This window comes from Castanea sativa, chromosome 4 (assembly GCF_040712315.1).
Source record: "Castanea sativa cultivar Marrone di Chiusa Pesio chromosome 4, ASM4071231v1".
In the NCBI taxonomy this organism is placed as follows: Eukaryota; Viridiplantae; Streptophyta; class Magnoliopsida; order Fagales; family Fagaceae; genus Castanea; species Castanea sativa.
The window spans coordinates 4,615,469-4,628,823 of NC_134016.1; the positions used below are offsets into that span (position 1 = coordinate 4,615,469).

The following is a 13,355-nucleotide window of genomic DNA, read 5'->3' on the forward strand; positions in this document are numbered from 1 at the left end:
AAAGTAGTGGGGAAGCCTACGCGTAGCGTGCACCACTGCCAAGATTACTTTCTCCAGCGATAAATATTTCACCTCGGCCTCATGTAGAGATTTGCTTATGTAATAAACTGGCCTTTTTACATTATCATCATCCCGTATAAGGACCAGACTAACTGCATGATTAGCTACCGCAATATATGCGAATAGAACTTCATCAATTTTTGGTTGAGACATAACGGGTGGTCGTGAGAGATATTCCTTAAGCTGTTGAAAAGCCATCACACACTCCTTGGTCCATTCAAATCCCTTCCACTTATTCAATAACTGAAAGAAAGGCATGTAACTGTCCGCGGACCGAGAAATAAATCGGTTGAGGGCAGTAGTCATTCCTGTCAGCCTCTAAACCTCTTTTGGATTCCAAGGTGGGTGTAAGTTGCTAATGGCTTTGACCTGGGCAGGATTAACCTTAATTCCCCGATGAGTCACCATGTAGCCTAGAAATTTGCCTGACCTCACACCAAAAGAACATTTAGAGGCATTGAGTCGCAATTTGTACTTTCTCAGCGTTTGAAAAGTGTTGCTTAGATCTTCTAGATGCGTGGGAACCGCTTTACTCTTCACCACCATGTCATCCACATATACCTCGATAGTTTTTCCCAACTGTGGTTCAAACATTCTAGTCATCATCCTCTGATAGGTAGCCTTTGCGTTCTTCAAACCAAAGGGCATTACCTTATAATGATAATTTCCCGTGGGAGTGACAAACGCAGTTTTCTCCCGGTCCTCCACAGCTAAAGGTATCTGGTGATAACCTTGGAAAGTATCCAAAAAACTCATCCGAGGATTCCTAACAATAGCATCCACCAACTGATCAATCCGAGACATTGGAAAAGAATCTTTGGGACAAACTTTGTTTAAATCTGTGAAGTCCACACAAACTCTCCACTTCCCATTTTTCTTTTTTATCACCACTGTATGAGCCAACCATTCAGGATAAAAAACTTCTTTGATAACACCTGCTTTCTTGAGTTTGAGCACCTCCTCTTTAACAGCCTCAGAATGTTCTTTGGAGGAGCGTCGAGGCGGTTGCCTCCTCGGTATCACAGCTGGATTGACATTTAAATGATGGCAAATAAAACTCGGATCAACCCCAGGGGCTTCGTAAGCATTCCATGCAAATACATCCATATTTTTCTTCAAAAACGTAATCAGCTCTGTCTTCTCCTCCTGTGGTAATTGAACCCCCACCTGAAAGAATTTCTTCTAGTCATTGTCTATAAGAAACTTTTCCAGTTCTTCACATGCAGGTTCTTCTACCGATGGTGTCTCGGTTGTGGCCAAAGACTTTGATTGCTACGACTTTTCGCTAGCTAAGGCTGTGGACCCCAGTTCAGGCTGATGTAGAATTGCAGCCTTGACACACTACCGAGCCACCGATTGACTTCCAAGTAGTTCCACCACTTGATCCCCAGAAGAAAATTTAACTTTGACGTGCAAGGTTGAGGAAACGGCACCTAAAGCATGCAACCAAGGTCTTGCCACAATAACTGTATAGGGAGAATAGGCGTCTACCACAATGAAATCCCCGTTTACCACTTCCGGGCCTGATTGTACAGGCAGCCTAATTTGCCCCTTTGGTATAATAGCCTTTCCCTCTAAGCTTATTAAGGGTGAATCATAAGCTGTAAGATTTTCGAGCTTTAAGTTTAACCCTTCAAACAGGTCAGGGTACATGATATCTGCGCCACTCCCCTAATCGACCATCACACTCCTTACATCGTAATCCCTTATCCTTAGGCTAACAACTAAGGTATCATCATGTGGTTGGATAGTTCCGATTTTGTCCTCCTCCAAGAAACCCAAAACTGGTAGGGCATTCGCCTTAATCCTCTTCGGCTGATCCCTCGATTCCTCGGCCAGGGTCCGAGCCACAGACATCACTCGGAAGGATTTGAGCTAGTCCTTCCAGGTGTAGCGAAAATAACATTGATTGTACCCAGAGTAGGCCTTGAGGAAGTGCCACCATGGTTTGCCGCCCCTACGTGGTTTCCTTGCCCATTAGGCTGATACAGGAAGTTTTTTAACCTTCCCTCTTTAACCAATTGCTCTAAATGGTTCCACAGAGTCCGACAATCCTTAGTGGTATCAACCCTCTCCTCGTGATACTGGCAATGGAGGTTTTGGTTGCATCTTAAAGGGTCCCTTGCCAGTTTATTGGGCCATTTGAAGTATGACTCATGCCTGGTTTTCTCCAATAGCTGTTGCACTAGTTCCTTAAAAACGGTGTTGATCACCTGTGGGACGGTAGGACCAGCTTGTTTGGAAAAATCTCTCTTAGGCCTGTTGTTGTTGTTGTATTTGTTCGACCTAAAATCCCTCCTCTCCTGAGGGATAACCTTTGCCTTACCCTTTCCTTGCTACTGATCTTCCTCAACCCTCTTGTACTCATCGATGCGATCTATGAGCCGACGGACGCTCCTGACAGGCTTTTTGGTCAACGACTTCCTCAAGTCATGTTCCGTAGGTAGGTCGACCTTGAAGGTCCTTATTGCCACATCGTCGAAGTCTCCGTCAATCTCATTGAACATCTCCCAACACCTGTCTGAATATGTTCTCAGGGTTTCCCTTTCTCTCATGGCCATGGATAATAGTGAATCCAAAGGCCGAGGAACTCTACTGCATGTGATGAAATGAGAACCAAATGCCCTAGTAAGTTCATTGAAAGAATTGATAGAGTCTACCCTTAAGCCATCAAACCACCTCATCGCCACGAGTCCCAGGACGGAGGGAAATATCTTGCATATCAAAGTCTCATTCTTGGACTATACTGCCATCATTTGGCTGAAATGACTCACATGCTCCACAGGATCCGTTTGGCCATTGTAAATAGTGAAGGCCGGTTGTGTGAAGCGTCGAGGTAGCCTCCCTTCTTCTAATTTGCGTGTGAAGGGTGATCTGGAGATTTGACGCAATGCCCTACCCATTGCATCATTTCCCAAGCCCCTAGAGGAATAGTCTTTACCCTACCGCCCATGTAGGTTGTCTTCCTCGTAAGAGTAAGATTCATCTAGGGGAGTCCTAGACCTCCGCCTGTAATTGTCATCCCCGGAACCCTCTGAAAAGGGATCAGAGACAGAGGGAGTTCACCTTCGTCTTTCGTGACGCAACTTCTTTTTTAGGCTATCAATTTCTTTTTGCATGGCTTTGGTATTTTCCTCGTGAGGGACTCTGCTTCCCCCTCGTGACTGACTCCTACTTCTGGTAGTGTGCGTAGTATGTATTCTACCCTCTCGGTCTTCTTCGTGCTCCAGATGTAAGGAGTGATCCTCATGCTGGGACCCCACAAACTCTGCACGATGTTGTGGTCCTAAGCCCACCATGATTGTTAAACCTGCTCAAACACTAGATTTCTCACAGACGGCGCCAATTGTAAGGACACAATTCGAGCCCCTGACCCACAATCAAAAGGGAAAGGGTCTGAAAGGCCTTTTTACAATAAATTTGTAGAGAGTGGGCTTAAAATCTAGGTTCTAAAGATGGTTGAACAATAGAGAAAGATGGGCTTTCGGCACAAAGGCATAAACAATGAGTTGTTTATATGAATATGAATGAAAACTCCTCCTCGGACTTAATCCGAGGATAGTTTATAATACTGCTGCTCAAGATAGATTACAATTGTGAATAGTCAAGTCTACAATTTCCTCTTTCTTCTTTTCTTTTTCTCTTCTTCTTGACCTCTCTCATTACCGAAGGTCCCTTCTTTCTTTTATATTCCTTCATTCTCTTCTTCTCATGTTCCACCTCATGGTTGTAACGCTGGTTTAGATACTTGTCCCATCTATTTTCCCTGAAGTCTCTGGAGGCAGGGGCCAAGTTTCAAACCTAATGCTCAGGTCTCATTTTTCCATTAATGCGGCCAGCATATCAGTTGTAGAGTCTTTAATGCGGGGGCGGTGGTAGCAGCTTTATCTTAGATATTCCATTGCTCTTTCTCTTATCCTCCACATGTACCGTGTCTTCTCTAAACCATAGGAATTTCTATAACATAGTCTGGGGATATCAAACAACCCTTCTATTACCTCGGCTTCACTATCCGATGACACAATCTTCCTCAGACATATTTATTCAAACACTATCACTTTTTTACCTAGTATTTTCTTTATGAGTTTAACATTCACATACCCTTAGATCACTTGATGTTCTCTGATTGGGCTTTTATCCCGAAGAATACTCTCTGGGCCAACCCAGATATATTCCCGGGCCCAATGGCCCTATAGTGATAATGTGAAATAAGCTGCTATGTCAATCTATAAGATGATACGAACTTTGAAGAATAATTTTTATAATTCCAACATTTGTCTTAAGTAAATTCTTTGCTTACAATTAGATAGGGCTAAGAACCACATCATTTTATTTATTATGATTTAACATATGATTTGTACTTTATTTTGCATATATAATTTATTATTTCAATTGTAGCAAAGTGAAAGATAACTAAGTTTCAAACCTCCCTCCTAATTATTATGATATTTAAATTATCAAAATATAAATATAAAAAAAAATAGTGGGAAGAAAAAAAATTAGGTCATTACCAAATCTCCAAAACTTTTTTTTCCACAAGATTTCAGATCAAAATCATTAAAAATATATATTAAAAGCAAAAAAATACAGCCTCAGACTATAACAAAGAATCAAATATATGTTAGATGAAGATTATATAAAGAATTGTCGAGGTGATATCTAGTGAGCCCACCCAATCACATGTTGTGGGGATGAATTACTCACAACCTCAGACTACTCAAGAGACTTTAACAATAAGATTATAGTGGTGGTGCAATTAAGTGTATGTAAAACGTTTACCAAAACAACAAATGTGGTAATGTAAGATACGCTGCCATGTAAACCTAAAGATGATAAACTTTAGAGAGTAATTCTAACATTTTTCTTATATAAGTAAATTAATTGTTTGGTTACAGCTTGATAGGACGAAGAACAACGCCACCTAATCCTTTATATTTAACGTATGTTTTGTACTTTATTTTGCTCATATAATCTGCATAAGGATTTGATTTTGGTAATTTATTTCATTTGTAGGAAAGTAACATTGTGTGGATCGAGAATTCTTATAGAGAGAACTAAGATTCAAATCACCCTCCCCAATTATTTTCATATTTAAATTATCCACACAAAATAAAGCAAGTAAAATAGAACCCATCTAATAAGCTAGCTACACCACTCTACCAAAAATCCAGCTGAAAGGAATGGTGGGTGCTTTATGGGCCATTGCTATAGCACTCTCCTCTAGCCATCTCATCCTTTGAGCCAACCTACATACATAGTCCTGGGCTTTTCGTCCCTCACTCGTAAGTCCAGTCAGCTTCTCTACCTTCCATTTAGCCACCAAAAGTTCCACAGTTTCTCTATAGTTCCTAGCCGTGTAGACCCCAATCCTTGATGAAACAATAGCAAAGTGATCGAAAAGATTATGGTCATAGCCATCATACATCAAATGGGCTGGCATTGAGATTTTCCTCTTCATCATGTCTGCAAACGCTATTACCATCTCATTTGGATCGAGCTCAAAAAGCTTCTCAGCTATTTTTGTATAAGCAGTTTCATGGCGCTTCTCATCTGAGGCGATTATCCCACATACTTGGGCAAGCTTTACTTCCCCATGTTGCATGGCCAGCTTGGCTGTGTTCCCATGGGAGATAAATGCAGCTCGTTCTTGGAATGATGTGTAAATGATCCAAAGGTATGGATTATTCCCGGTGCCAACATCCTAGGTCCAAAATGCATTAAACATTAACATGTTGAACTATATGAATTTTGAGAGTATAGATCTCCATCCAATAGCATTATAAATTTGCAGAGCATATAACGTGGGAATAATATAGCAAGACTTAACTCGTCACTGTTAGGTTTTAGATGCAAACTTAGTGTGACATCGTGTTAAAAGAGAGTTGTAGCTATTGTATTTGAATTATGCTAGAAGTTTGGACAAAGAACTGACTGCAATTTTGAAAACCTAGAACTGTTTTGATTGGAATTGCACCTATTTGATAATCAAATCTGATAATTAGAATAGTTAATCCCTGAGAAGCATGGATACTTCAAAATCTCTAATGTGTCCGTGTTGGACATGCCGGGAACACTTTTGCATGCTTGTCCTCATTAATTAAATATATTTTTTTAAATTTTGATAGTTAATATTTATTTTGAAAACTTATAAATAAAAATGAAATGTGCATATAAGTAAATAAAATTAACTAATATATTAATTCACTGTGGTATCTCCACCATATTGAGTACTAATTTTTTTTAAGAATTATTGTGCCATCATGTCTCATGTCTTCACAAAAAATATATATAACAATTTAAAACGTTTTTCTTGCAGACAATAGGTGCTTAAGACTAAATCATGTTAATTTTTTTCCCTCATAAATTTATTTAAGTTTTTTATTTTATATTTTAAGAAGGTGTAAAAGGAAAATTTTGTTAAAATACTAGTTAAATTATTAAAATCGTCTCATGTCTTCACAAAACACACACACACACACACACACACACACACACACACATATATATAATTTTTTTAAAAAAAATTCTTGCAGACAATAGGTGGCTAAGACTAAATCATGTTAATTTTTTTCTCTCATAAATTTATTTAAGTTTTTTTATTTAATATTTTAAGAAGGTGTAAAAGGAAAATTTTGTTAAAATACTAGTTAAATTATTAAAATCGTCTCATGTCTTCACAAAACATATAATAATAATAATAATTTTAAAAAACAATTTCTTGCAGACAATAGGTGGTTAAGACTAAATCTTGTTCATTTTTTCTCTCATAAATTTCTTTAAGTTTTTATTTTATTTTATATTTTAAGGTGTAAAAGGAAAAAAATTGTTAAAATACTAGTTAAATTATTAAAATCTTCATTTCTTAAAATTTTGAAAAGTTTTGAAATTCTTATGTTGCATATCTTACCATTCCTGACCCAATCAAGTATTGAGTTGTCTTCTCAATTTGTTTCATGTCCACTTTTCCAGAAAGGAAAAGGTACTTATTGAGAAGATCACCATGCCTATTTTCTTCTGCACTCCATGCCCTAGCCCAAATTGCCCAAGGTGTGTTATCTGCACCCGTTTCATCATGAACAATTTTTGTGGAACTAAGTCGAGCTTGGTAAGTTGGAAGGGCTTCTTTTGTGATCATATTACCAACTAAGGCAACAAAGTACTCGTCAGGAAGGTCTCTTGTTCTATTCCTTAGTTCATCGACTTGCTCAATAAATCCATCTGAGGTAGGGTCTGGCAAAAAATCTTGTGGTTGCCAACATTTCTCAACAGGTTTTAGGAGAGTTAGGATATTGTTTTTAGCCCAATCCTCCATTGATTTGAAAATTTCAATTGTCTTAGGTAGCATGGGATGGGCTTTGTTCACATTGAATTCAGTTGGATGGCCTAAACACTTTTCTGCTCCTCTAAATCTAAAAAGAGGGAAGCAATTGATGTTAGGATGTTGAATCTAAAATGCAAAATATGGTCAAATTAAATACTTATGAAAACAATAGTTTGTTTATGTATATTAGTTTGGTACGAATTAATTTTAGCTTTATGAAATTGTAATTGTTTAAAAAACCTGTACTTGGATAAAATGAATTTTTTTTAAAAAAAAACGAAGTTTATCAATGTTGTATCACGAAGAAAAAAAAAAGTGATTTTGAACTGCGATGCCAAATGCATCCATCATTTATTAGTAGGGGGTTGATTTTAGGTGAGCCCAAAAGGGAAAGGAACTCAAGTCCAAAACTCCTTCTAGACGTCCAATAGAGGCTAATGGTACATAGCAAAGAAAACAGCTCAATTACATAAATTCACCAGATATAAAGTAGATTAAAGAATACTTTCAATATTTGTTAGTATCAAATACAGCAAAATGTGGAAAGCAAAGGATATGGTAAAAGAAATAGAGAGCACTATTGGGCTACTGTCTTAGGTAGCATGGGACGGGCTTTGTTCACATTGAATTCACTGGGTAGCTCAATCCTCCATAGATTTGAAAATTTCAATTGTCTTAGGTAGCATGGGATGGGCTTTGTTTACATTGACTAGGATGGTCTGAACACTTTTTTGCTCCTCTAAATCTAAAAAGAGGGAAGCGATTAATGTTAGGATGTTGAATCTAAAATGCAAAACATGGTCAAATTAAATACTTATGAAAACAACATATTTTTTTTAATTATGTATATTAGTTTGGTGCAAATTAATTTTAGCTTTACAAAATTGTAATTGTTTTAAAAAAACTGTACTTAGATAAAAAGAATTTAAAAAAAAAAACGAAGTTTATAAATGTTGTACCATGAAAAAAAAAAGAAGTGATTTTGAACTACAATGCCAAATGCATCCTTCATTTATTAGTAGGGGGTTGATTTTGGGTGAGCCCAAAAGAGAAAGGAACTCAAGTCCAAAACACCTTCTAGATGTCCAAAAAAGGCTAATGGTACATAGCAAAGAAAACGGCTCAATGACATAAATTCACCAGAGGTAAAGTAGATTAAACAATACTTTTAATATTTGTTAGTGTCAAATAGAGCAAAATGAGGAAAGCCAACAAGATGATAAAAGAAATAGAGAGCACTATTGTGCTACTGTATGTACAAAATACCATTATGTGCCAAGGTAATTATTGAATACTTTCGGAGTATTATAAATGCATATTCCTCCTTCTTATATAATTTTCGGTCCTACTAATTAAATTTATGGTAGGACCCACAATTCATGTGAGATGGGAGAGTACGCATTTATGATATTCTCGGAGTATTTAACAATTTTCCTAAGTGCTGTTATCTTAGATGATCTTAAGTGATTGAATAGAGTAGGTGTTTTGGGTAAAATGGTTATTAACTAGGTTATTAATGCAATGCTTTGTAATACATTTGAGATGCTCCTAGGATCAATGAAAGGATGGCAAGCTTCAATTTTGTTTTTGCATAAGTACTAGGGTGGGCTGGATTAATCATAATTTAGATAAAAATTTTGCTAACCTTGTTTTTATGAACCCTTTTCGGCCAAAATGGTACTTAGAGAACCAAATAAATCTGCCAAAGCTAATCAGAAAGCATTAAACAAAGTTGTCATGCTTCTCACTTCTAAATGCGGCTAGGTAGAGTTTTTAGTCACATAGAGAAACTTGTGAAGGTATATCCCTTTGTGTGTACATGGCTAGCACATGGGTTTATTCATGGTTGCTCAAATTATGCAAGTGTCACCGTCCCACTTTGGAAGCTTTATATCTTGGACCATGTTAAACCCAAAATAGACCTAATCTTTACCCTCCATACTATACCCCTCTGCTTTCCCCCATTAAAGTACCTAGGCTTGGCCCATGTGTAGGATGAAATAAGATATTACAAAACAAAGATAATTGGAACTAAGGGCTTGGGCTTTGCTTCTTATGGGCCTATCAGGTCTTTAGCAAAAAAAGGCATCAGTATATCTTTCAAAATTTCTAAAGAATTAAGTAATCATACCGATAATAATATAATAAAATTGATCATCATATTATTATAACTTTGTATGCACGCATATATATACCTTGTCTAACGATTAAATGTAATAAATCATGATATTATAATATATTGTGTGAAAAGCAACAATTCAAATGATTTATTGATCCATCTTTCATTCTAATTATAAAAAATGTTAATTCTTGCTCAATAAATCTATCTAAATTAGGATCTGGCAAAAAGTCTTGCAGTTGCCAACATTTCTCAACAGATTTTAGAAGAGTTAGGACACTATTTTTAGCCTATTTCTCCATATATATAGATTTGAAAATTTCTACCTTCTTACGTGGCATGGGGAGGTTTTTTTTTTTTGCATTAAATTCATTAGGATGGCCTAAACACTTTTTTGCTACTCTAAATCCAACAAAGAAATTGAGAGAAGTAATTAATTTTAGAACGTTGAAGCTAAAATGAAAGTCATGGTCAAATTAAATGCAATATGAAAACATATATTAATTTGTTTATGTATGTCAGTTCCGTACCAATTATTTTTTAGCTTTATATAAATGGAGTTAAAAAAAACTATAACTAGATAACCAAATAAATAAAAGTTAGTAAGAGTTGTATCGAATATAAAAAATTAAAAGAAAAAGAAAAAGAAATAAAGAGGTGATTTCAAATTGCAATGCCAATTGCATCTATCATTTATTAGTAAGGTATATAGTTTAAACATCTTGTAGGGTTGATTTTGGGTGAGCCCAAGAAAAATGGGAATGAGCCAACTAACACGGGTTGAAAAGAGAAGGGAATCAAATTGAAAACTCATTCTAGATTATCCGACAGGGGCTAATGGTACATGGAAAAGTAAGCATCTTAAAGACACGAACTCACAGGAGGTAAAATAAATCAAACAATACTTTCAATATCTATTAGTGTCAAAAAATAAAATAAAATAAAAGAAGATGAGAAAAGCAAAGGATATGGAGAGAGAGAGAGAGAGAGAGAGAGAGAGAGAGAGAGAGAGAGCACTACTATTTCTTAAGTGTTTGAGTAAAGTGTCTTAGGTAAGATGGGTATTACAAGGGTTATTAATGCAAGACATTGTAATCAATTTGAGATGGTCTACTCTACAAAAAGGATTTACTATTTACAACGAAACTTTTTCGATAGCTGCAAAAAGCCGATGGAAAGACTAACTTTTTTGACAACAAATCTATTTCATCGAAAATGGCACTTAGAGGACCTAATAAATTGGTCAAAACTTCAATTTTGTTTTTACTTAGATAGAAGAGTGCGCTGGTTTAATCACAATTTGGGTAAAGTTTTTATTAACCTTGATTTGCTGAACCCTTCCAGGCCAAAATGGCACTTAGAGGGTGTGATAAATTGGCTGAAGCTCATTAAAAAGCATTAAATGAAGGGGGCATGCTTCTCGTGGCTAAATATTGTTAGCATAGGCCTTTAGATTTTTCATAGGCTGAAGTTCATAGGCCTTTAGATTTTTCATGTGTCACTAGCTGACTTTGCAAGTTTTGTATCTTGGATCCATTTTAAACCAACATATAACCAATCTTTACCCTCCATACCATACTCTTTTACTTTCCTCATTAAAAAAAAGTACATGACTTTGGGTCCTGTGTAGGATAAAATAAGATATTAGAAAACAAAGATAATTGGCCCCAAAGGCTTGGGCTGTGCTATGTGTGGGCCTATCGGGTCTTTAGCAAAAAAGAGCATCTACATATCTTTTATAATTTTTAAATAATTAAGCAATCACACCAATTAAAAAAACAATGAGTATCAGGGTTGGCCTAAGCCCTAAATAACCTTTTGTAAAAAAGGTCTCACCCCAATTATAAAAAGGGCCCAAATTTTATGATTATAATTTTTTTTTAATGATTGCACACTATTTTACTCATGAGTGAAGCGTGATATTACAACTTTTACTGCATAAAACTTATAAATTAATATATCATCAATCATAAAAAATAAAAATAAAATTCCAGCATCATTAATTAGGTTGTTGAAATTCATTATTCACATTCATTGCAACATCAAATTGTGAACATTTTGTACTAAATTTTTTTCGTAACTTTAGCATTTTCTTTTTCTCACCTTCAACAAGACTCCAAAATACGAGACCAATAGAAACGTAACAAAATTGGAACCCTAAAATGTGAAAAAAAAAATATATTGCAGATGTGTTACACAATAATTTTCCTTAATACCTTGAGATTTTATTTTTTGTTAACCAATATCCTACACGGTAAGTTGTCAACATTGACCACCTAATCTTCCAAATACTGCACACCAAACAATCTCTATCTCTCTTAACACCAAATATAAATTTGAAAATTAAACTACAATTTTACTTAATCATGCATTGCCTTATATATAAGATAGACTAAACCTTTTTTTTTTTGTAAAAATATAATAAATTTTCATTTCTTTTTGTTAAATTTTATTCCTCAACTATAATATTTAATTCTTTATATGAAAGTAATTAGATTAGCTAATATTAATTCATCAAATTAACCTTATATTAGTTAATATAAATTGATAAAATTAACTTTGGTTTGGTTAGTGTAAATAAATTTATTTATTTGATATTTAAATTTAAAAGGCCCATTTGAATTCATCGCCTTAGGCCTCAGATTATATCAGGCCTGCCCTAGATAGTATCGTCGTGACTTTGTGTGTGTGCTCATATAGCATGTTTAAAGAGCAAGTAAAATAAACCAAGATATTATAATACATGATGTTAAAATCAACAATTCAAATGAGTTATGGATCCATCTTGCATTCTAATTAAGAAAAATGTTAATCCTTGTGAAAAGATGAGAAATTTGAAGTATAAACTCACTTAGTGTTGGAGAAGGGAGTGGAGGTCATAGAAAACTTTGGAGATATATGAGATCTCATTGATGGGAGAGCAAGTACTGAAGGAAGGGAGTTAAAGTTGAAGGAGTTGAGTATTACAGCCATGCCTTCTCACCTCTCTTCTAGCTCCAGAACACCAGACACTGAGATAAAGAGGAAACTTAGTACTTAGTTGTTATGAAATTAAGAATATATATAGAAATCAATGAGAGAGAAAAGGGTGTAGAATAAGAAGAAGAATAAGAAGACGTGGTGGAATGTGAAAAGAGTTTAATGACTATTTTTTCTTTCTTATAAGCAATGGCGGTTTTAGAAATGTTTTCCATGGTGGTCATTAAGAAATTTAAATTATACAATCTTGCAAGTTATATATCTTTCAAAATTTTAGTTAAATAAAATTTTACTTGGATTTTTCTTTTTGTTTGTAAAGGCCCAATATATTGTTTAAATGACCAAATTTTGACTACAAACTTAGTTGTAACCTAAGACTATAACTTTAACTAAACAAATTAGCATGACTATATATTTTGAAAATATAACCGTTGAATTGTATATTTTTTATATTCTTAAAACACATGTCAAGTTTCATGTCAATCAGATGTTATTTACTATTTAATTCATAAAGTTATTTTTTGCATATAATTTTAGACTACAAAAATTGAAAATTAAAGATTTGATTGATGACATAATCTATTTATCTTTAATTTTCTTGAAGTTTTGCAAGCATGGAGGATTAAGAAAAAAAATGTAATCTAATTGTGAAATTGTTAAAATTCATATCTAATAAAAAAAATATTGAGTAGAATTGTAACCTTATTCTACAACCAAGTTTGTTATTAAACTTTGTCCAAAGTTTAATAATATTGAACCTAAAAAAATTTAGGGTGGTTACACATTTCTTTTAATGTAAAAGAATCATAAAATTTTTAAATTTTATATATAGTAATGATTTTCTTTTTCAGGCCAGGGTGGTCCTATGACCACCCT

General features: G+C 35.0%; 2 protein-coding genes across 2 annotated transcripts; both read right to left on the reverse strand.

Annotated features, from left to right (window-relative positions):
- Positions 1–1,916: 1,916 nt before the first annotated feature.
- Positions 1,917–2,621, reverse strand: LOC142632336 (uncharacterized). The gene is made up of 2 exons (XM_075806772.1): positions 2,415–2,621; positions 1,917–2,273 (listed from the first exon to the last, which is right to left on the reverse strand). Exons 1-2 carry the CDS (start codon positions 2,619–2,621, stop codon positions 1,917–1,919), a joined length of 564 nt encoding a protein of 187 aa, XP_075662887.1.
- A 2,412-nt stretch (positions 2,622–5,033) lies between these two features.
- Positions 5,034–12,669, reverse strand: LOC142631885 (stearoyl-[acyl-carrier-protein] 9-desaturase, chloroplastic-like). The gene is made up of 3 exons (XM_075806224.1): positions 12,352–12,669; positions 6,968–7,469; positions 5,034–5,761 (listed from the first exon to the last, which is right to left on the reverse strand). The coding sequence occupies exons 1-3, from the start codon at positions 12,471–12,473 to the stop codon at positions 5,207–5,209; spliced, it is 1,179 nt and encodes a 392-aa protein (XP_075662339.1). The 5' UTR covers positions 12,474–12,669; the 3' UTR covers positions 5,034–5,206.
- Between the last annotated feature and the right edge of the window lie 686 nt (positions 12,670–13,355).